The 24,978-nt window shown below is 37.1% G+C and overlaps 1 protein-coding gene across 2 annotated transcripts; it reads left to right on the top strand.

Moving 5' to 3' along the window:
- The first annotated feature begins 738 nt into the window (after positions 1 to 738).
- LOC100894103 lies at positions 739 to 24,468 on the top strand. Of its 2 annotated transcripts, none has more exons than XM_011673646.2 (14): positions 739 to 1,334; positions 2,604 to 4,914; positions 6,737 to 6,770; positions 7,509 to 7,597; positions 8,724 to 8,800; positions 9,755 to 9,840; positions 10,918 to 10,972; positions 11,746 to 11,815; positions 12,994 to 13,041; positions 13,711 to 13,942; positions 14,316 to 14,379; positions 18,074 to 18,202; positions 19,668 to 19,763; positions 21,364 to 24,468. In XM_011673646.2, the coding sequence occupies exons 2-14, from the start codon at positions 2,688 to 2,690 to the stop codon at positions 21,469 to 21,471; spliced, it is 3,315 nt and encodes a 1,104-aa protein (XP_011671948.2). In that variant the 5' UTR covers positions 739 to 1,334; positions 2,604 to 2,687; the 3' UTR covers positions 21,472 to 24,468. The 2 variants fall into 2 exon arrangements, with proteins under 2 accessions (XP_011671948.2, XP_030832421.1); XM_030976561.1 differs by having other exon boundaries at positions 739 to 1,339.
- Positions 24,469 to 24,978: the final 510 nt, after the last annotated feature.

Here is a 24,978-nt window from a genome sequence, read left to right as displayed (position 1 = left end):
TTCAACGTGTGAATGCGGCTAATAACAATAAACACAATTACAATAATGATGAGGATTATTATTATCATCATCATAATTATTATTATTATTAATATTATAATTGTTATCATTATTATTATTACTATTATTATCATCATTATGACTTATTAAGTAAGCAAATATCATTCCCCAAAACCTGGGGGGGGGGGATGATTGTACATGCCATCCCCCCCACCTTGTGAGGTGGGGGGGATGCATCCCCCTCATCCCCCCCGTTGTCTACGCCCCTGATCTATACTATTAATAATATCATAATTATGGACCCTATATGTTTGAATGAGGCTGACGTGGGACATGGGTCCCGGACCTCGAAGTGAGAGTAGTTTGAACTTTCCGATTAATTGAAAAAATAAATAAATGTCTGATTGTGAAAAGCATGCCTATTTCACAGTTTTATAAAGGCGCGATTTGCATTAAATTGCACTTTGCTTTTCCGAAATAGACCAGAACGTATTTTTCTGAATTTCAAAATTATTTGCGCTTAGGCAGAAAACAATAAATTTCGCAACAAACTTGCCTGAAAAAAAAAAATAGAAAAAAAAAACTATGCAAAATTAGGCGTTTGGGGGTCTTAAAAAGCATGAAAACCCAGGGGCTTCAGGGGGCTCTGCCCCCTTAATCCCCGCCGGGGCGTTGCCCCTGGAAAGTGCCTACAAAAACATAAGGTAATCGGTGTTTTGGGGGGTGTGGGGGGGGGGGGCGGGGACGTGGTTGCATTCACTCGTCTCGAGCTTTAATTTATTGTAGGCCCTAGAAGCTCCCGTCCAGCATTGTAGGTCTAGCTAGATAAGTTATTTTCTCATGGTTAGGACACAAGTGATAATAATACGGCCTCAAAATTAATGACCATGTCATAATAATTATGCCCGCTCGTTTTAGGAACTGCAGTCGCAGAGCTTTGCGTTGTGTCTTCTCGATCTTGATCTCATGTTGAAATAAAAATTCCGTGCACAAATACAACAACACCCAAGAGCCAATCTTCACGGTACCCAATCTTCACGCGAGCTCGCTAGCTTCACGTAACGTAGTAAACAAGTTGTGCAGTGAATCGAGACCCTGCATGTCGAGCAGCACGGTGGTATAGGCCTACGTATTAGCACTCGTCCAGCTCGAGTTCCGCCCAACAGCCAGGCCCAGGGGTGGCCCGTCGATCGTATGTAGCTGCTGTCCGTTCCGTACGTTCTCGATGCATAGCCGATGCGATGTCAGACGAGTTTTGTTGTTTGTTATGGACTCATTTTGCCTCTAACTAACTTAGAAGTCGAAAATTAAGAGCTTCACAGGCAAGGACAAAGGTAAGGTATGGCATAGACCGAAAGCTTCAGTCTCTAATCTATAATAAAATCGTCGGTTGTTCCACTGAGACTAGTCTACGTCTGGCTCCACTAGACCTCCGGTTATAGAGGTCCAGTGGAGCCAGACGTAGTCTCAGTGGAACAATCGACGATTTATAGAGACTGAAGCTTTCGGTCTAGGTATGGCATGGCACTATGACTATGTCTATGGCCTATGGGTGTTGTGTGTATGGACAATTGATTAAACAAAAAACAGTAATTTGAAGAAGTTTACACATGTTAATTGTTACATGCAATTTTTTAAGCCAATAATTAATGGCAATATTTCACAAAATAGTCAAAAGTTGTATTAATATATTTTAAGAAGTGTTAGAAAATATTGTAAAGCCGGAAGCATTTATCATGATTGTTTATGGGGGTTGGGCGTCCCGTGTTTGGGCACTTAACAAACGTATAGACTAGACTATTCCTTCTCTGACTTTTGCCTTTGAATTTAATGCATTCCATTCATCATGTTGTCGTTGATCATTTTCATCGAACACTGAAAGTGAAATGCTCAAATAGCAGATTAGCACGTAGAACTTTTCGCATTGAGCGCTGTAAGAAGGGGCCTTGTAAGTTGTAGGTGCCAATTTAGGAAAATGAGACTGCAATTCGCTGAGATCGGATGAACGTTATGCGCATATATGCGCCAAATGTAAACTAAAGTTCTACGTGATTAGCACCTACATGTACATGTACCCACCACGTAGAACTTTAGCTTACATTTAGCGCATGCGCATTACGTTCATCCAATCTCAGCCTCATTTTCACTGTACGGATATGGGCACTTTAGATTTGAGATTTGAGTGAAAGTTAGAACTTAAAAGGGACTTGGTAACATTTTTCAGATAAGAGAAAATGGTGCTATTAAAGTAGTGACTAATTCAATGCTAGAAAAACTAGGAAAACTGATCTGATCGATTCCTAAAATCTATATTATTATAAATTTAATTACATTTTAGGTGAATGTGAAGTGTCACAAAGCAATGAATTGGCTCTTATGCCATTCCAAACATTTACGTGTTTGAACGTTTATTAAAGCCTGTTTTTATGTGTCATTTCATTGAAAAACGGTTGGGAAAATTCAAAGGTTGGTTGGGAGAATGTATCTAATGATTTCATGTAGTTTGTTTGTTCGTGTCTCCTTAGATCAAGATAGTTATGTAAAGTTCATGTAGTGAAACAAGGCTTTATTTTTTGTTTTTTATTGTTCTTTTATGTTTACAGACTTCCTGGTGTACCTGGTTATTTCGAGAACTCATCTTTGACAATCTACATATTGGAACTGGTTATAGGTAGCATGACTTAGACATGGAGGACACCGCCATTTCTAATTGCAACTTTGATAATGACAGCCCACTCTATGTGGGTCAAGGTCCAATGACAGCTGAACTAGATGATGAGGATGTCGGGTCTTCTACGGCCGTAGACGCTCAAGTTCTAAGTGAAGACGATGATGGATGTAATATGCAAGAACACAGTGAATTTGGACAAGATGGGGAGCCAGAAGCATCATGTCCCAACACAAATTTAGTTAGCAGTGAGAACCAGTCGGGTGACCATCCGTCTGTAGATCCTCATCAGAATATGGAAAGCTGCCAGGCTTTTAAAGATGATTTTCCTGACACTGGGAACGCTGATTCATTAGATTGGACCAGAGATTCTGGTTGTACCAAGGTGGATGAGTATTCTGATGATGATGATGATGAAATTCGGGTTGGACATGAAGGGGAAAATACTGAATCGTCTCTGAGAAATAAAGCCTTAAAATGTCAGTCAACTGGAGACTGTGAACTCAGTTCGTTAGTAGACAGTAGCAAAGTAGAATGCAGTTCACCAGGGACAGCAGAAGCAAGAAATGTGGACAACAGATCTTCAACAGCAAAAGTAACGCAGTCTAAACATTTGTCAAGGTGTGAAACATTGTCTGGTGATGATTTGTGCAGAACATGTGACGAGGATGCAATTAAACACAATAAATTGGAAGATTTATCATTCTTAGATATTAGAAACTGTGAGACTCCGAACGGCCAAGAACACCAGAGACCATCTGAATCAGAGCTCCCAACAACTAGTAATTTTTCTAAAGATGAAACAGGAGAGAGCCAAACAAATGATACAGTAAAACTATGTCCTGCTATTGAATCATACTCACTTAGAACCAGAAAAAGAAGGTCCAGCTTCCAGGAAGCCAGTCCTAAATCTAAGCCTAAAACACCTTCAAAGAAGTCAGCGATTGCATGTTCCAAAGATCCAAAGATAACATGTAAGGAAGGACGAAAGGGCAAAGAAGAAATAACTCCGGCTGTTCCAAGGCGAACTTCACCAAGAAAAAGGAACAGAATCGATCATGATCTAGGTGAGGACCAACCGAAGAGCAACACTATTTTCTCAGTTTGTGATGAGAATCTTAACAGCAAGATGGTAGATGAAAAAGTAAGGAAAGATTCCCTACAGGGAAAGGAAAGGAGGTCAGTGTTAAAGATTGAAAGTTGCTGCATTAAGAGCTTGGATAAGAATTCTGTTTTAGACGTGGATGATGATGATGATGATTGTGAAACTGTTAGTAGTCAGATATTTACCGGTGCTCCTATGTTTTCTGGGTCCAAGACTGGGTCTAAGACCAGGAAACAAAGCCTCAGAGGCAAGGGATCTGCTTCTTGTCAGACTTTGGAGGATGCCTCAGGAGCAGGAGAAGGAATGCAGCTGAATGTTAAGGACGCTCTGAAGGAGAGAGTTGAGTCAACAATCCCAGAACCAGACCTAGATCACGAGGGAGAGAAGCGGATTAGTAATGAAGATCAAACCAGCAATTCTAATCTGAAACAAGCGTGTGTTGAAGAAACCTCTCCTTGTCATGATGTTCTTAAAATATCTAACAGACAGAGAAGAAGCCAGGAACAAAGTGAAATAACTGTAATAAGCAATGAGCATATGGATACTGATCATCAAAAAGAAGAGAAGACATTGAAAAGAACACAGAAGGGAAGTAAGATATGTGAACAATCAAAAAAGCTGAAGTGTTTAGGGAATAAGATTGATGTGATGGATGATCAGAACAACCCGTCTTCCAATGCCCCGGTAGAAATTCCTCTGCAAACAGTACATGAAGTGAGGAATGGTGGTTCTTGCACGGCAAACAAAGAAGCACCTGAAAACATTGAAAATATTGATGGACCAACACCCCCGGAGAAGAGAACCATTCGCAAAGCTAGGAGGGGTAGACCCAGAGCGAGAAAATCTGCAAGTGCCCTTATTGATATCCTGACTGCAGCATCTGCATCGGCTTTGAAGAGAGTCTCTGATTCTGCTGCTTCACAACCATCCTCCAAGGAGAATCAAGAGTCCATTCAGACGGATCAGACGGTGGCTTCTAAGAAGAAGCGAGCATCCTCCAGGAAGGGCAGGGTGCCCAAGGCTCGACAGTCAAGGAAAAGGAAGATCCCAGGTGGTTCTCCGGGAGGTGATAAGTCTTTGAAGTCTGGAAAATCGTCATCATGCGGCAGGCAAGCAGATGAACCAAGCAATCTGACTGCAGGTCAGTGTATACTTACAATAGGAGTCGGGCTAACTCGGTTCAAAGACAACTCGGCCAAGCTGCAAAAACAGTCATTTTTTGCAGGTTTAGGGTTAGGTTTAGGGTTAGGGTTAGGGTTAGGGTAAAATGACAAAAAATGACCGTTTTTATAGCTGGGCCGAGTTGTCTTTGAGCCGAGTTAGCCCAGATTCTTACAAACAATGTAAAGTCTTGTATCAGGTACATTGTAAAAGTACTTGACATTCAAACAAACCTAATCCCTCCCTCCCTCCCCCTAGAAACCAGGCACAGCAAAATCTCTCCAAAATCAATCATGGCACATAAAAGAATATTAGTTGGAGCTCAGTAAAGGTCATTTGATGAGGAATCAGGATAGACAAATTTTAGTGTTTTGGCATACCTGTATCTTGAAAGAGTAAACACTTCCTGCTTTATGTGTGATTTCAGACTTTGGAAGCAGCAATAAATCTAGAAGTACTATATTTGGCCATGTTTTGTGGATCTACAGTAGGCTCTGTTTGCTGTGTCTTTGAGTTTGTTGGAATTTTATTTTCTCTCTGACCCTGGTGACTGGTTTCATTTTTATCTGCTATTTATAACTTTAAAAATACATGTAGAATTAGGCAGTTGCATTGATACCTACATGCATGTCATGTAGAAAGGAAAGAGGAGGAAGTGCTTGATTGGTGTGCCAAGTTTGAGGGCAATCTCATTTTCTCTTCATAGAAATGTCTACATGTATTGCGTTCTTATCCTCCTTTTGTAACCCTGCACATGACCATGCAAGTCAAAGTTATTGAATCTATCTACTGTCTACAGTCTCTGGTCTACCATCTAACACACAGATAATTTACAGTATATTAATTGCTCATAATTGATTTAGGTTGGGCTTTTGACTATATGTTTAAATTATGTTTTTTCTTGTTTCTGTAGAACTTAATCACAGATTCTTTGCAAGAAGTCTTTATATCAGTTCCAAATTTCTGATCATGTGCATGGATATTGTATGTTGTAAATAGTTTACATGTAGGTGGCAAGTATCCAGATAAACACCTTTAGCATGTGGATTCCAATCTATTGTCTAAGATAAAAACCAAAAAGAAACAGGAAGCAGAGACTCAGTACAGGATAACAGGAAATCTTCAAAGAGCTTTGTACCTGATTTGAAAAAAAAAAAAAAAGTTTTTTATTATTGTAATTGTTTGGCAATTAACATACCAGATTTAATGAATGAAATAACCTGAATGGTATTTACATGTATGATGCACTGTATTTCCTTGTTTTCGTTCATGCTCTTTAGAATGATTCAGTATAGGGCCATTAATTCTTATTTCATGTTTACTCTAGACATATGTTATTTTCTATGTATGAAGTTGTTTCTTCCTGTGCAAAATATGTACATTGTATGTTATACGTCTAGTACGTCTACTATGTTTTGTACACTGTTTTTGAATTGTTATATTTCTTATAGACAATTGTTGGAACTTGTATATGTACATGTATGTATCTTTTAATAACAGGGACTGCCTCGAAAGAACCTTACAGTTTTATTTGTAGTCTCCCCAATTCATTTCTATTGATTAACTTTTTATAATTCTGGTATATTTGTAAACATGTTTCCATTTTGTGTGTGTTCTCTGTTTTCTATATATACATTATTCTGTATTTTATACCTTCATAAAATGTGTTTTTATGGATGTGAATTGAAATCAAACTTTGAACCTTGAAAGTATGCACCATTAGAACATATCTCTAAGACTTCAAGTGTCACTATTAAAACAACCTGGAGATTTAATGTTATAAATATATCTTTTATTTTCAGACTCAAGCCCAGGACAGAATGCAGCCATGTTAAGGTATGACTCCATATTCTACTAAATGAAGTTCTTGCAATGTAAAAGATGAAATTAAGACTTGTTGATTTACAAGTATCATTTACAGCACAAATTATGATTTGAAGATTACAGACCTGGATTAAGTACAAGGTTAATAGGTCTGCAATGTATTTACATATGAACACACTGTAGTTATCAGGGTGAAAAGACTTTGTATTCCTCACTCCGGGGGGGGGGGGGGGGGGGGGGGGGGGGGGGGGGGGCATATTTGCTATGTAAACTAATCTTTTGAACTACTGTACCAATAATATCATTCTTTGGCAATATTCCTGGAAATGCCTTTTATGTTCTGGAATCTAGCATGTAGTTAAACATCAATTAGTGTGTGGAATATTTATACATGTATCAATTATTGATTTTTGCTTAACTAATCACTCCAGTATCTGCTTTTGTACACTGCTAGATCTGTAAACTTACAGCATGATTAGTCCAGTCTTTAGATAAATATAGTTTAAATTTATATAGTTCAAATTATATGCAACTGTCAAAACATGTTTTATTTACAGTTAATAAATGTGATTCAGCTGCACAAAGCAGAATCTTAAATGTAAGTGTGCTTGAAATTAGTGATTTAAATTGATAATGATTACGGTAGATCACGAAGAAGCCCAAATGGTTAACTATAACTGGCTTATTTATGGAACATATGGAAGGGATGTACATGTATTAATAGTATTTGATGTTTCATTTTTATCTCAGACTTGAATGTGTATCTCATGATGAGGGTAGTGGAGATGATGATGACGAGTTGATGAATCCTGTTCTTACACCAGACTCTAAAACTAAAGGTAGCCCAAACCTTTTCACACCTATTTTCATGTCTGCCTACAGTATTTATTCATGAGATATATTTATCTTTATTTACAAGTACATGTAGTTGATCAATGCTGCTAACATGTAATTGGCTAAGTGCCAATAAGCATGCAGTGAGAATAATCAGCGATTTACAAGATAGCAGCAACTAAAGACCTGATTTAATTTTCAGCCAAAGTTCAATAGACAAGAATGAAGATATGGGAAGTTATAACAATTATTGAAAATAGACAAACACCAAATCCTAAAGTGCTCCTGTGAACAGTAAAGCATTTTTAAACAATAATTTGTGGGTTATTTCCTTCATTTCTTTGTCATGGTTAAGTCAATGTATTGTTTTTCCTTTTTCTTTTTTTCCTTCCTTGCAAAGCTAGAGTTTTGATTAATGAAGTTGAGTGGAGTATGAGATGTGAAACTCACATTGAGAATATTATGAATTAAAAGGAGGAAAAAGTTTCTATGCTGGGTTGGATTTTGCTTGACAGTATACATAAAGAGTGATTTATGATGACACTTATCTCTGTTTTGCAGCACTGTTGAAAGAGAGTTACTGGTACTTATTGATAAGAACAGGAAATATTACTTTGTTTAAATTTGTAGATGTTACTTACTGTACATAGATCATTCATCATTGTAGGGTAACTTTAATTCAAAATCTTATTCAAAATAATGTTAACTATTTTGAATAAATTGCTGGCAGTTTAATGAGCGATTTTATTGTCTTTTGCGGAATGTCTCTTGAAAATCCATAGACCTGTGTATATCTATGAGTAATTTCAAATTCTAGAGTAATTTATTAGTTGCTTCTCCTTTTGATAATAAATTACCATTAATTATTTGAATTGGAGAAAACAGATTCTATAAAACTTAATAGGAATATATATAATTGATATGAGCATGTGTCAAAGTAAATAGGGCAATAATTATCAGAGGTGAAAAAAGGGAACTTCTTTGAGCTTTCTTTGAGTGTATCCACTAGACCGTGACACCGTCACATAGCAATTGTTTATATGAATTGTTTATTTGAACTAATGCAAATTTTGTGATAATAGTTTCGTAAGAGATAAAGAATGTTGTACTTTCCTCCTTCCCTCTCTCTAGATCTTCCACCTGCCTTCAATGTTGGTGAAGTAGTATGGGCACAAGATTCCAAAGACAAATCAAGATGGCCTGCCGTTGTAAGTGCTCTGGGGAGTCTTTCACAAAGACTAAGATCGTCTTAAGTTGGACCAGGGAATGTTTCACAAAGACTATTGCAGACCATTCATGCCACTGTTTGCTCTCACCATTTACTGGCATTGGTCTCTCAGGGGACGTACAGATCCAAGGTCACAAATCTACAGAATTTAAATTTGTTGATACCTACCGTAGTATAAGTCCACGTCTTAAATATAATTTAAGTTTACACATGATGTAAGTAACTTTATTTATTCAACAATGAATTATCAACAAAAAAGTAAATTCTGTCGATATGTGACGTCCATTGAGAGACCAATGGTCGGAGCAACCAGTGGCATGAATGGCCTGCCATAGTCTTTGTGAAACACTCCCCTGGTCTGGAGATATGATAGATGCTCCTCTAGTCGATTCCCAGCACAAGTAAAAGCTCTCAACTGCATCTCTTGACCCAACACTATTCCTAACCCTAACCCCAAACCAGACCTGAAACCCAATCAAATTCAGAGCCCGAGCTAAACAGTGCATCTTTGACAAAACGAAGTCTAGAGCAAATGTCAACCAAATCACCAGAATTTTTTTTTTTTTATTGTTCTCAGCAGATATCAGAGCTAATGCACTGGTACATGTGTACATGTTATATGATACAAATGTATGTCATTGACTGTTGTTTGATTTATGCCGTTCATTTTGCATTCATTGTATACATTGGATAGAATATGAATATTCATGATACATGTTGATGAGATAGATTTGGTAGTGTGAGTGGATAAAATGTGATGAATATTCATGTTCTTTGCATGATTCTATTCTCAGATTGATCAAAATTGGATCAGGTAAATTTTGTTCCCTGCATTGTATTTGTACACATTTTAAGATGGTTATTAATGTTTAAAAATTAGAATACACAATACGTACAAGATGTTAATTTCTTTGTATATCTTTTCTCATTGTAGGTGATTGAAGTGGCTGGAGAGAACGTGTCCAGGCGGGTTTACAACGTCTTCAAAACGAATCAAACGAAAGAACAGTACTTTCAAGTGTGAGTATAATAGGGGCATTCACACCTACAGAAAAAAAGTGTGATTTTAAAATGGACCTTTGCATCCGATCCAAATCACACTAATTGTTATGTGTGAACGGGCCTCATATCAGAATTGGACAGCCAACCCAGAGCCCTGTTTCATTGGACGTGACATCAATAACAAGCCAAAAGAACTGTTATAAGCTATTGAAATAAATGCATTTGATTGGCTGGGAGCAGTTCTGACCCTTGTTATTGATAATATTTTATATGATGAAATGGGGGCCAAGATCTCTTTTAATTCTCAAAGACTCAGTTTATTCAAAGAATGGAAGAAAGGACAAGTGAAATTAAAGTCTTAAGTACTAGTATACTACTCTTTGTCAAACTGTATTTCATGTGAAGGGCTTGTTGTCAGTTTTGATTAATGAATAGAGTCCATTACTGGTTAGTTAAGTGTTTCTTCACTACAACCAGGATGTCGCTATACATGTATATATACACAAGCTTTAATACTGAAGGTGAAACCATAGCTGACCTCCTCATATGGAAATGAATGAATGAATGAATGAAATGACATTCGTGTCCATCATTTGTAAAAATTTTGAAGGGCTTTTGAAATTTGTGTGGATTTCAAAAAGAAAAAGTTTATTGCAAGAGTGTGATCTGGGTTTCAGAATATATTTACTTTTGTTTATTGATCATATTTACACACACACACACAATACCCAATAAAAAAAACTACAAAGATAGAAAAACAAAACATGAAAAGAACACACCGATACACTTACATCTATATTCACCATGTCCTTGAACTAGCCAATGCGAACTTTAGCTTAGCTACAATCTTTCTCTGTCAATTTTTAGTGTATTGTGATAGCTTAGATTCAATTGGAAAATGACACTTTTTCAAATTAAAAACAAAACAGAACAAAAAGAAATGATACAAAAAAAATCCCCATAACAACCAACAACACAAAATATAACAAACAAACAAAAAAACTATAAACATGTAAGCAAAAGCCTACCCGTACTAAATATCTCCAATGATTTATATAAAGAATATTTGATTTTTTTCCTCTTTTTATTATACAGAAAATCTTCCAGATATCTGAAGCAATATAACTGCAGAGAGAAGGAAACTTATCTGGTAATTATAGATAGAGTATTTTATCATTTTTACAAAACCCCCTCAAATAACTGACCTTTCTTGTATGGTATTTGGAACAAAAAGTTAGGGTGTCATGCCTACGTTACATTAAGTGTTAACACTAGGATTGGAGTTTACCAAAGTGCCATTCTATTCACTTCAGTTTCCCCCTCTTTCTGTCTGTCATGTAGAATTACAATAAATGGTTGTACAGTAGAATCTTTAGTGTTATGTTAGTGTTACATGTGATGAATGCATGGCCTCAGTAACGCTCACACAATATACACATGATTAAATGCTTCTCTTAATTGCCCAGTAAGTGCAGGATATGGAAGTACTTCTTAAATTTTAGTTTCTGTGTTATAAGTAGATAGGGTAGCATACCTAGAAACTTAAATTTAATGTAATGAAATTGCCTGAAAAATGAGCATCCATTAGGCTTATTCTATATTTCCTGGAACTAAATTCAGTTTTTGAAAGTCGATTCTGTTAGCATAATATTGATTGCACTTCTCATGTCTTGCAGAAAGCAGACAAACGACTAAAATGTATTTATTTTCAAAATGCACATGGGGGGGGGGGGGGGCAGAATTTCATTCAACATTTTTGAGTTAATCTGTACCGTTTATGTCGGTAGATGTAATGAATTCAGTTTATTTCAAGCCACAAACAATATAAGCTGCTGTCAAAAATATTTGAATATGAAATTGAATTGATACATGTACAATTACATGTATTTATATTGACATTTACATGTCTTTTTGTTTACACAGGAGAAGGGGAAACATGTGACTGAATTCAACACGGCTGTCGAGAGAGCAAATGACTTCATCATGAAAAACGGTGAGTTTCTATGTTATTTAATTCCCCTCATACAGTGGATTTTTTTCATAATTTCTAAAACTCTCTCATAATTGTCCTATTGTGACTACATTCAGTTTTCCCCATTTTCTTTTGCTCTAGATGTACCCATATTACAATAGTTTAAAGTTCAACTTTGTGTACTTGTTCATGCTTTGATTATATAGTTTATTTAATATTGAATGGTCTGGAGTGAGAAACAAGGGTATATCCCACAAGCTGATGAGCATACTTCACAAGTCGGCACGATGAGTGAAATATCCTCATAACGAGTGTGATATACCCTTATACTATATCCCACAGATAAAAAGCTATTCAATATTATTTTAATTATTGTAAATTAATTGTATGGTATCTACTACCTCAATTTTCCTTGATATGTCCTTATGTTTCTTAATCAACTTCAACATTAAAAAGGAAGGGGAATTTTTTTTTTGGTTTTCACTCAAGCTTGTGATCCACATATCCACTCGACCACGAAACAGCTACTAATTTTTCTGGTCGGCTCAAAACCCTTTTCACAAATAATAATTTTGCATCATGACTGATGACTGGACATGTTGTAGAACAATGTATACCTTATGGGTTTAAGCTATTGTGTACTCTGAAAGCAATCTCAACTGAGTGCCAGTTTCGCAAGATAACAAAATAAACAAAAACAAAGGTCATGTGAAAATATCTTTCTGATCCAATCCATACAGTATTTGGAGTAGCACCTATGCCTTTCAGTTACAAAGTGCTTAACAATGTGCTTCACAAAGTAGTGTGATAAAAACACTTCAAAATATTTTCAATAGTTAGAACAGCCTAACTGATATGTCGTCTGTTTTGAGTGTTAACTCATAAACTTTGAAACGCCCTTGAAAGATTAGAACATCCTAAATGATATGTTATCTGTTTTGAGCCAGAAGGATGTTAGCTCATATTCTTTAACACATACTGAACACCCTTCTGGCTAAAAAAAAAACAGCCAAATTTGCTTTACAATATTCGGTAGATTTTCTCAAGCATATAAAAGTGAAATTGTACATGATCCAACCACTTTTATTTGAATATCTAGGACCTGTAACATATGACCTTCTGTTCTTCTGTCATATCAATTAAAGTTCATGAATATTAGATAATGTATGAATATTCAATATTTTTTTCTCATTCAACAGGTCTTGGTAAAGTGAACTCTTATGAAGACTTCTTCAAACCAAATGATGGTGAGTTGAGTACTTTCAAATAGATGTTTGTTTTCTTTCTTCCTTTCTTGTGAAACCAATCCAATTAGCCATTTATAGCATCTTTATTAGTTTTACTAGAATTATACCTTGTGGATAAATTTAGTCTAGTTTCATATATCCCTTGAAATTATCTTTATCTAGCTCTGAAGTGCCTAAAGCACGCTCCAGATGGCAAGCCAAAAGCAGTTTGAAAGATCAATCGTGTTGACATGACCAAACAGCTGAAGTGCAAGGAAAATTGAGTGATATATGTTCAAAGTGTGCTAAAACAGGAAGTGGAGCAATATTACAATTATTCTACACAGCTGTTTTTCTGTTGTGGTTTACCTTCAATAATACTTTATATTTTGATACTTACAAGTGACATTTGTTAAAGCCCCTCTGCATTAGTTTGGCATGGAGGGATAAGACCTCCCTGCAAGGGCGCTGGCAGGTGGTTATCTCATCAAATCAGCTCTCAATAAACATAAGAAAAAAGGCATCATGGGGGATCAATGGGCACCGCTTAGGCATTGTTGGCTGTATAGCGGGCGCAAGTAGCTATAAGTAGTGCATTTGGATGTTTAACAAATTTTGGAAACCTGGCATTCTATTTCCCTCACAAATTTCTTTAATATGCCTGACTTGTTTTTGTCTCTTTCTTTAAAGCCTACTTTGACTCTCCGCCTCCGTCCCCTCACTCTACATCCCCTCCGTCTCCACCCCTCGTCGTAGGTTATAGTAGCCCAGAATACCCCTCTCATGGTCCAAAGATCAACCAGCCTGTTATCGATGACGACGACGACGAGGATGAGGATGAGGAGGAGGATGAAAGCCTGAATGATAGTCGGAGTAGTGTCAAGAACAGCTGCAATGGAAACTCCAAAGAAATCACAAGACTGTAAGTTGGTTATCTTTAGCCAGCCGGGTCATATGAAGTTCCAGTAATAAAACACAAATGGAAACAAATATCTTGAATCACTTTCATGCTAGTGTGTGCTAAAATATTTCTTGCAAACAAAGATAAGCCATTAAAATGGAAAGTACACTAAAGGAGATTACAAAGTGGTTGGATCATCAAAAAAGTTACAGAAACTGATAGGTAATTTTTTTAATGCGCAGGCTTATTACAGTGATCACTGTATTACTGCTCATTGCTATTTTCATCTTCAATAGCATCATGAAGCTCTCATGTGTATGAATCTCATCTAATTACTGTCCGCTTTTTGGTTGTGAATTGATTGTTTAGTTTGTCCTCTCTTTTTTATCTGTAGGAAAAGAAAATGGCAACGCAAAGAGAAACGTCTCCTTGAGCATATGAGAAGTGAACAGACGAAGGTAAGTGAAACTGTATGAAATATGAACAAATGAAAACTAATTAATTACAACTTCCACATTGTGAACAACGAGGTGAGCTTTTTGGACCAAGTACAGGAAGAATATTGTGCAGTTTAGCATCCAACATGTATCATGCCCATCATTAAAATCTATGTGCATCTTTATAGACCAGTGAATAGTATTTGAACTGTGCGCTGGCAATGGCTGGCAGAGCTAAAGCTTTGACAATAATAATACAAACTTTTGAAGCTCATAGTGATATGTAACATCATGTGCTTTACCCAAAATAGTTTATGACTACAGTACACCTTATTGGGCAAATCCATGGCATTTTCTCCCTTAAAATACCACCATCATCAAAATTATTAGTAAACCAAGTGATGCCATGTAGTCCATAGCGCTACAACGGCTTAGATTATGGAAAAGGAAAATGACACTCATTTATGTAGATTCTTTTCTTCTTCATTGCAACGTACAGGAAGGCACATGACTGAAATTCATTTGGCTTGCTATATCATTATTCTTTCTTTTCTTCTTTCTCTTCATTCACCTTAAAATACTTTACTAGAAAGATGCATAACTAGAAATATCGCAATCTGTATTGTTGCGCAATGCAATTGTATACCCCAGCACTGGCAGTGATTTGTGTGTCATCCTTATGTTCGAAGGAGGGACAAAGATCCCTCTCCCCTCCCTGGAACAAAGGGATGGCGTAGAGATCACCACTAGTGGCTTGGACTATTGTGAAGACTAGGAGCAGCATCACCAAAACAATATGTGTGTACCGGAGTGTTGGCTCAGTCAGTAGAGCGTCCGCCACACAACCGGGAGGTCGTGGGTTCGAACCCCGGCCGCGTCATACCAAAAGACGTTAAAAGATGGGAGTTGTTGCTACCTTGTTTGGCGTTCAACAATAAGGGATAGAGCAACGTCGATCTGGCGCTGCTCAGTGGCTGCCGGGCTCACGATCAATTGGGCAAAAAGAATTTCCGTTTCGGTTTAATAAAATTTGGAGTGGACTATTATTAGGCTATTATATAGTATTAATGACTGCTTTGAGAGAAATAGTTGTTTTATTACGCTCAAGGGAAGGTTAGAATTGTGCTATTCCCGAGGCTTGCCGAGGGGAATAGCCCAATTGTAACCTTCCCGAGAGCGTATGAAAACAACTATTTCTCGAATATTAAAGCAGTCATTAATACTTTTATATGCCGAAAAAAAAATAGACTAAAAAATAAAAAATAAAAAATATTTTTTTTTTTGTCGAAGGTGAGAGTCGAACTCTCGCGTACAATGAGTGATGAATTTTACACCAACGCCTTACACCACTCGGCCATCGCGCGCTGTTCACGAACTTGGCAGTTTTGTACAATATATACATTAAAGTGGATTGAAACCGGCTTCGGCGTGATGAATGCTTCGCAAAAGCACCCTTCTTTTACTTTTGCAATGCATATTGGCACGAACTTAGATCAAGATCTATCGGCAGATGTTGTTTTTTTGTTTTTGGAAGTTTATTTTCGTCTTCATGTCAACAATGCAAGATAAAATTGTCGGTAAGATCGATCGAGATTCAATTGTATTGAAATTACCGACCAATCCTTCGCACACATACGGTATCCTCGATCGCTCAAACCATTTTTTAACATGTAAACCTATGGGGTAACCATGGAGGCTGACCTATTTTTTTAATAACCATGGTTATTAAAAATAGTAAATGTTTTATGCATGGTTACCGGGAATTTTACAGGAACAGTTGAAGTTTATGAATGCAATTCGACCAATCAGATGGCTGGATTTCTTAAGTGAGGTATATAATTATTATTATTATTATTATTAAGAGTATAATGCATCTCTGTAGAAAATTTGAAAGAAATGTGTCAAGAGATGTGGCCTGAAGAGCACACACACTTCCACTAAAATATGACCTGACACTATAAAAGATGGAACACCTAGGTCAGCATCACCAACAAAAAGAGGTTGTGAGTTTGATCCCCAGCATGGTACTTATGTCCGTAAGCAAGGCATTTCATTTACATGTACTTCTCTTCACCCAGGTGTTATATAGGTACCTGGTAGGATGTAAATAGCATGTGTGTACTGGTAATATGGTGCTTCACGGGATACTCCCCGGGAGCAGAGCGTGTGCACTATCATATGCGGAATATCGATTGAATCAATGACTAGGGTTATTACAGTGTAAAGCTTTAGCAATTTAGTAATATAGGTGGTATACATATCGAGGGGTCAGTGACACAAAGACGTAACTCCATTTTGGCCATTTTGAGAAAAAGTGGTTTATGAGTCACTGAGCACTTGGGCCTTAAGGAGTTAAGTTTATGTTTCACTAGCTATTGACTTCAATGGGGTGTTGGGTGGAGTCAAGTCTTTGTGTTTCCTGGAAAGCCCACACTTTTCTTTTGATATCAAATAGTCATTATTGTTATGTAGTACTTGTATCACTCCCCCCTCCCTTCAGTCATTCACCTTTCATTCACCTTTCTCCCACCTGCTCCATGATAAAACAGAACCCAATTATCCCATTACTTTTTATTATAAACAATTATTTACGATTAATGACCACCCCAGAGTTATAGCTTCAAGGATCAAACCACATTCTTAGAACTATGACTCATATGCCCAAACCCCAGTCACTTGCACTCTCCATAGCCACTCCCCATAATACCATTACAACCATGACCATTGACCAATCATACCGTAAATCTCCGTGTATAAGGCGCACCCCTATTTTTTTGTTTTGTTGTTGTTTTGTTGCCGAAAACCCACGAGGGGAAGGACCTTCATTTTACATCGAGGTGCAGTTGAAGTTATGAACTTGTCACAAATAATAGTAACAATGTCGTTGTAGAAGAATGTGTAAGATCATTAATGTAAATTAAAAACAGGTCCAGACTCTAAGGCTTCATGATACCAAGCGTCCCACACCAGCCTCATCACATCACCTAGCAGAAGCACTGTGTTCGATGCCAAACATCAATAGTCATGCATGATATGAATAGCATCCTCTAAATTTCTGACAATGGAGTACCTTGTGGTACACCATTTGTTATAGAAAAAAAAATTGAGGAATTATTATTATAAACTACATATTGAGATCTATTAGAAAGATTACTTTCAAACCAAGATGACAGACAAATTTGAGTGTTGTTGTAGTTTCCGAGTGGTGAGTCAACACACTGATTACTGAGCTGGGAGACATTGCCAGGCATAGCGCCATAAAATCGAAACTAAAAAAAAAGAATAAAAAAATTAAAAAAAAAAAAAAATTCTGTACCTGTGTATAAGACGCACCCCCGACTTTCAAATTTTTTTGCGCCTTATACACAGAGATTTACGGTAATCATGTTTAAATTACCCATCCCAACATTGTTTCTCTCCCCAAACTTTCCTGTTTGGAAAGTTGGCTAGTCATAGGGACTTTGGTTTTAGCCATCAACCACTGAACAAGGATTTTGACATAGACTACAGAGACTTGTATTTGTATCTCGTATTCTAGAGATTATAATTGTGATAATTGCGACAAGTATCTACGATGAATGAAGGTTTCGTAAATTGTAAAAAAAAAATAAAAAAAAAAACTAAAAATATGGAATTACGTCTTTGTGTCACTGAACCCTCGATATGTGACCATTTATCATCATTACTAGTGTTATTATTATCATTTTAAACCTAGGAATACCTGTTTGGGATCCAACATGGCACGGTGGCTAGCGTCAGACACCAGTGGTTTCTCTCCAGCAATGCAAACGACAAAGGAAGACTCAAATGGGGATCCTGTGGCGCCCTCATCAGTGAAAACAAGGTCAGTCATTCACAGAGTAATGGTTTAGTTGGTAGCATAGATGTGGATTCTTTGTAAATCTGTGTGTCTTGTTTTGATAAACCAGGGCCTGTTTTAGGCCTAAAAAAAAAGATGTTGTATTGCCCTTTGCGACCGACGATCGGCTTTTTAAAAAAAAGAGGGAGTTTAACAAAAAAATAAAGGTTTCCGACCGACCGACCCATGTTTTGGCACCTAAAGGGCAATACAATATCATTTTTTTTTAGGCCTTATAAAGAGTTGCGATCGATCCAAATAAATCACAAGTCCTCTTATCAATTACAGGTTTTCAGTCTCCTATATCTTTTGTGATTAATCGCAACTGTTTATAATACCGGGCCTAGAATTATATGATACGGGGCTTAGGATTATATGATACATGTTCAGGCAATGGTTGTTGTGCAGTCAATTTGTAACACTCATCAAACTTTTAACCCTGGCCAAAAGTACTATCTGAAAGCCTTAAACCCAACTCCAAACGTAACCTAAAACCCAATCACAACCCAAGTCCTGAACTTGTATCTCTGACAGAATAAAGCCAGGAACGAATGTGGGATCTCTGCTACCAGTTCCTCTAGAAATTTATGAGAAATATTTGGATGGGGTTATACTTCTATTGTACGTAAAAAAAAAAAATAGCTTTATCAGGGACCCGTTGCATAAAACTTACGATTGATCGTAACTTTGCCGTCAATGGCAATTACCATGGTAACAAGGCTCAACAGTCAATCAAAATCTAAGGTTTCCATGGTAGTTACCATTGACGGCAAAGTTACCATCAATGGTATTGTTTTATACAACGGGCCCAGGAATACACCATAATAATGAGGCAATGATAAATAATTTGAACAGTGTGGTGTTCTTTAAGTCTTATTATGTCTCGTTCTCGTGTCGTAGTCAATTGATTTATACACTGACTGCAGATGCAAAGGTCTTTGGTTGAAGCCTTGAGGTTGCACTAGTGTCCTTTGGCAAGACATTAATCTATATTTGCCACTCTACACCCAGGTGATACATTGGTATCAGTAAGAAAGAATCAGTAGCTTAGTAAGGGCCAGAGCAATGTTGACGCAATGTCAGATCTCCTTGAGCACCTTGCGTGATAGATGTGAGAGCTATAAAGATCCAATGCTACAATTTTAGAGGTGTTAGTGGTCTAGTGGATAAGTCGTCCAACTGTGGATCACAGGGTCCGCGGTTTAAGTCCCGCCACGGCACTAATGTCCTTTGGCAAGACATTAATCTACATTTGCCACTCTCCACCCAGGTGTAAAATTGGTACCGGTAGGAAGGAATTCCTTGAATGCTGTGAGCGCCGAAATCGGCTGCCTAGCAGAAAAAATCTGGATAATGAGTTGGAGCGCCTTGAGCACCATGCATGGTGGATATATGTGATAGTTAAATATCCAATATTAATATTATTGTTATTGTTCCTTTGCTTATTCAGCGAATGGCTATCATGGACTATTTGAAGAATCTTTTGACCAGTGACGAATCTCCCTTGTCTAGTACACGGTACATGATGGATGTCGCTCTACCTGAGGTATTGTTTACACTGTTTAATGTGATAGATCGGAGTCGGGCCAATTCAGACCCGGGGACAACTCGGCCCCGCTGCAAAAACAGTCATTTTTGCAGGTTAGAGTAAGGGTTAGGGTAAAATGACCAAAAAATGACAGTTTTGCAACAGCCCGAGTTGTCCCTGGGTCCGAGTTGGCCCAGATCCGATAGTTCAACCCATTTTCTTTTTCTTTCAAGAGCACTGTGGCCTTTGTGAATTCAATTTGAAAATCGTTTGAATGAAAATAAGCTTTTATATTTTGACCATCCTATATAAGTGTTGCATAAAAAGGTTTAGTGTTTCAATATCTGTCAAATTCTACATTAAATGCATTTAGTTAATTTTGGCAAGCAATGTGAAAATAAGGAAACAAAACAAAACTTACAATGATAATAATTCCCATTGTAAGTTTTGTAAAATTTGTGCTGTATTATACTGTAATATTTTTTTTCAAAGTCATGTTTAAGTATATACCTATATGTCATGTATTTTTTAATATATTAAAAAAAGTATTTTTAATGTATTCGCTGAAATTGAAATGAACAATTTTGAATTGAATTGAATTGAATAATTGCTGGAAGTCACATTTTCTGGAAGCACTAGGTGTGTTCACACTTGGGACCTCCTGTTTCTAATGCGTTCACACTTGGGACCTCCTTGTCTCTAATGCGTTCACACTTGGGACCTCCTGTTTCTAATGCGTTCACACTTGGGACCTCCTGTTTCTAATGCGTTCACACTTGGGACCTCCTGTTTCTAATGCGTTCACACTTGGGACCTCCTTGTCTCTAATGCGTTCACACTTGGGACCTCCTGTTTCTAATGCGTTCACACTTGGGACCTCCTGTTTCTAATGCGTTCACACTTGGGACCTCCTGTTTCTAATGTGTTCACACTTGGGACCTCCTGTTTCTAATGTGTTCACACTTGGGACCTCCTGTTTCTAATGCGTTCACACTTGGGACTCCCTGTTTCTAATGCGTTCACACTTGGGAATTCCAGTTTCCAATGCGTTCACACTTCGGACCTCCAGTTTCCAATGCGTTAACACTTGGGACCTCCTGTTTCTATGCGTTCACACTTGGGACCTCCTGTTTCTATGCGTTCACACTTGGGACCTCCTGTTTCTAATGTGTTCACACTTGGGACTTCCTGTTCCTAATGCATTCACACTTGGGACTCCCTGTTCCTAATGCATTCACACTTGGGACCTCCTGTTTCTAATGCGTTCACACTTGGGACCTCCCGTTTTTAATGCCTTCGCACTTGGGACCTCCTGTTTCTAGTGAGGATGACGAGATCAGTAAATATATGTTCGTTACATAGTCAGCTCTCCTTTTCTATCAAATCAATTTGGCAGATATGATTTACTGTATATGTCATCTTTAATATTCAAATGTGAGTTTGGTTTGAGTTTGTAAAAAGTTATATGGCATCAATGTTGGGACTTTAGATTAATGCGAGTGCAGTATTTTAGAATGATATTCTCTACATTTAATTTGTCCATTTTACATTTCACCATGTATTGTCCCAGTGGTTTTTGCGGAATTCTAATGCATTTCTTTGTCATGTCTTGTTTCAGGCTCTCAACTTTGCCTACCAGAAGGTCTGCAGGGTTAGTAAAGATGAAGCAGAGAGGGTCATTCCCATGGATGGTCAGCAGGTCATCAGAGATCTAGACATAGGATGACTCCTACACAGCAGTGACCAGTCAATAGGTCGTCAAAGATTCAGACATAGGATGACCCCTACACAGCAGTGACCAGTCAACAGGTCATCAGAGATCTAGACATAGGATGACCCCTATACAGCAGTGACCAGTCAATAGGTCATCAGAGATTTAGACATGAATAATACTCTACTGCACTTAATACCCAGACTGTAGATGGGCTGCCATTATAAGGCACTAAAGCATTCAAGGAATGTCTTCCTACTGGGTACCCATTTACTTCACCTGGATGGAGAGCGGCAAATGTAGATTAATGTCTTGCCAAGGGACATTGGTGCGACGGGGGGACTCTGGGAACCATGTGATCCACAGTCCGGTGATGTATCCACTATACTGCGGCACCTCTACATGAGAACATTTGGGCGATGGTTTATGAATGGAGCTATTGCTCATCCTCCTTGCTCAAAGTTATGAATCATAAGAAGTCACAGAAGATGATAATACGTACAATGGCTCAATCGATAGAGACATAGTCTTGAAACCTGGGACCGGTATTCAAGTCGATACCGGCAGAAATGTAAGTATTGTACTTGATGTGTAATATAGACAACAACTTATCTATTAACATCAGTGTACAGTTGAAGTTTTTGCTGATATTCTACCCTAAAATTATGAAAGCCAGCGGAAAAACTTAAGCTAATTATTTAGAAGCCATAAACTTCAGGTAATTATTTAGAAGCCATGATTGGCTAACAGAGGTCTTCCAGCTGCACCTAAGCACACCATGTAAGTGCGTATTTACCATCACACGTTTTAATGACCGTAGTTTTGGAAGATTTCTTAATGTTAGAACGGTCTCATTAAATATTGTAGCTCTAAGTCGGTGTACACATGTATAATTCTTGTATGGGATCTAAATAAGACTTGAGCCATGTACGTATCCAGGCTGAATGCTGGGTAAAATGTTTAACTAATCCAAATACTTGGCAGCCAAAGAGATTTCAGCCATGAAACAAAGCCATTTTACTTGTGTCCTGTGGTGATAAATCAATTACCACTCACTCAGTCCCACATCAATTATTATATGTATTGCTGTATGTTTGCTGCTTATGTTCAGGTGATATCAGTGATAAGTTAAATGGTTGACACTACATGTTGGATTGAAGACTTGATGCACTCGTATAGGGAAAATAAGAAAGTGATGAAATGATATTTGATATCGAAGCAAAGAGCATTGCTGGTACACATTTAAGTAGTTATCATGAACTTACATGTATGTGATTATGGGATTAGATACAAACATCATGTTATTTATTTTCTTGTTATTTTGTTTTTCCAATTCTTCTTTGATTTTATCACATGCAATTTATCCATTTTACTTTATATGTACATGTATATATTGCATTCAAATCAGATGATTTCCAGTATTTTCTAATATAGTTGGTGTAGATTTCTTTTAAATATCAAAAAGTCGAAAGAATAAAATGTAATTGCCTTTTTCTACTTATTTACACCAGTGCAAGCCTTGCCTTATCATGTTTTCTGTTCTATTGTTCAATGTTTATTTCAGATAATATATATATTTTCCAAAGAGGGTGAAAACAGGTGTATATGTTTACTCAATGATCTTAATCAATTCTGTAAATCAACTTTTATTGTACGTTTTACCATTTATGAAACGATGATGCAAATTCATTAGAGGCAATATAGAACAAGAGAAAACAGAAAACAGACGTCAACTGAAATCAATGTCCACAAATATTAATAATGATAATAATAAAAACAGTGCTTATAAAGCGCTTACCACCGAAGTCTCTAAGTGCTATAACAAACAGAATACAATGATTAACAATTACTTATTAAACAAAACAACAGTTACATATTTCCTTATGTGTGAAATCACAGACATTCATGGAAAAATAAGGCACTACAAATATCTTGGAAGTTAATACTTAATAGTGTCAATAGTATAGAGGGAATTTCAAGAGACTCTTTAAATTTTGGTGTCTTGTCAATCTTCTCAGGTCAAAAAGTACCTGAGCAAGATATCTTTTATTTGATTTTGAATGAATTTAGGTTTAAACGTGATAAATAATTGAGGGATATTAGGTACTGAGGCAGTGCCATTGTGAATTGACCTATCTGATGGCTAACTGCTCGGCCATGTATTTGGTCAAATTTGGAGAAAAAATAACTGTTGAATGATGATCATACATGCACCTCACAAAGTAGATTAACTGTAGTCATTAATCAGTTAGATATATGATACAAGCAGGCACCTTAGAAATTTGAAAACATCGAGAGAATTTGTTGTTGTTGAATATTTGCAACTTGAACAATTCTTGTGTAATTGAAGCATAGTAATTTGTGTATTATGGGACTGTTGGTGTTTATCTGACACGTAAAATGTACATTCCAAATAAGAGAATGATTTACTTATTCTCTGCAAGTGTAAGAATTGTATCACAGTGTTTTGATCATATATACAAACATAGTTATTTTCTTTTGATAGCATTTTTTTTCCTTTGATCTGCAATACCTGAAAAGTTTAAGGTTTCAGAGCATACTTTGGAAGCTATTAGCATGAAGTATGTTCCATCGGTATCTACTGCTGCAATAAATAAAAAGTTATTGATATTAGTTATTGTGTTCTCTGACAGCATTGTAATGTTCAGAAGTACAGAGCGTTCCTTTACTGTTTAAGGATAAATTGTTGTAAGGTGTTTTCTTCTTCATATAAACTGTATGGTGAAATTGAGATGACATTAATTCAATCCTTCTGGCAACAAATTTAATTTAAAAATGTATAATTTGTATGCATTGTGCTACCAAATCTTTCGGTTTAGAGCCTGTAGTTAACAGTAAAATTACTAATTTGATAATGAATTTAATTATAAGGGCTGCACTAGGAATATTAGAAGTTTCTACAACACTATATATATTCATGAATTTGTAAACCCTGATGGTTTTTTGAAAGATTTCTATGAATAAATAATTCACACTTTTGTAAAATTCAAATAAGACTTTGTTGTTGATTGGTATTTGTATACATGTATATGGGATTGAAGCACCAATTCGTCCCTCATTAGTAGGTCAAAAGTGTTTGGTTTTTTTAAAGAATTTTTTTCTTCTTCAGGATTTGAAAATGAGTCTGATTAAAAAGGGTGTAAAAAAGAGAAGGGAGGGGGAGGGAGACAGAGAGAGAGAGAGAGAGAGAGAGGGGGGGGGGGGGGGGAGAGAGAGAGAGAAAGAGAGAGAGAGAGAGGGAGGGGGAAGAGAGAGATAGAGAGTAATAGACTATAGGGAGAGAAAGAGGGAGGGAAGAGAGAGAGAGAGAGAGAGAGAGAGAGAGAGGGAGGGGGAAGAGAGAGATAGAGAGTAATAGACTATAGGTAGAGAAAGAGGGAGGGAAGAAGAAGGGAGAGAGAGAGAGAGAGAGAGAGAGGGAGGGGGAAGAGAGAGAGAGAGAGAGAGAGAGAGAGAGAGAGAGTAATAGATAGGGAGAGAAAGAGGGAGGGAAGAGAGAGA

Source organism: Strongylocentrotus purpuratus, unplaced genomic scaffold, assembly GCF_000002235.5.
Source record: "Strongylocentrotus purpuratus isolate Spur 01 unplaced genomic scaffold, Spur_5.0 spur5_scaffold_9, whole genome shotgun sequence".
NCBI classification, from domain to species: domain Eukaryota; kingdom Metazoa; phylum Echinodermata; class Echinoidea; order Camarodonta; family Strongylocentrotidae; genus Strongylocentrotus; species Strongylocentrotus purpuratus.
Note: the sequence above shows the minus strand (reverse complement) of the source record. Positions and strands in the feature narration are given on the sequence as shown.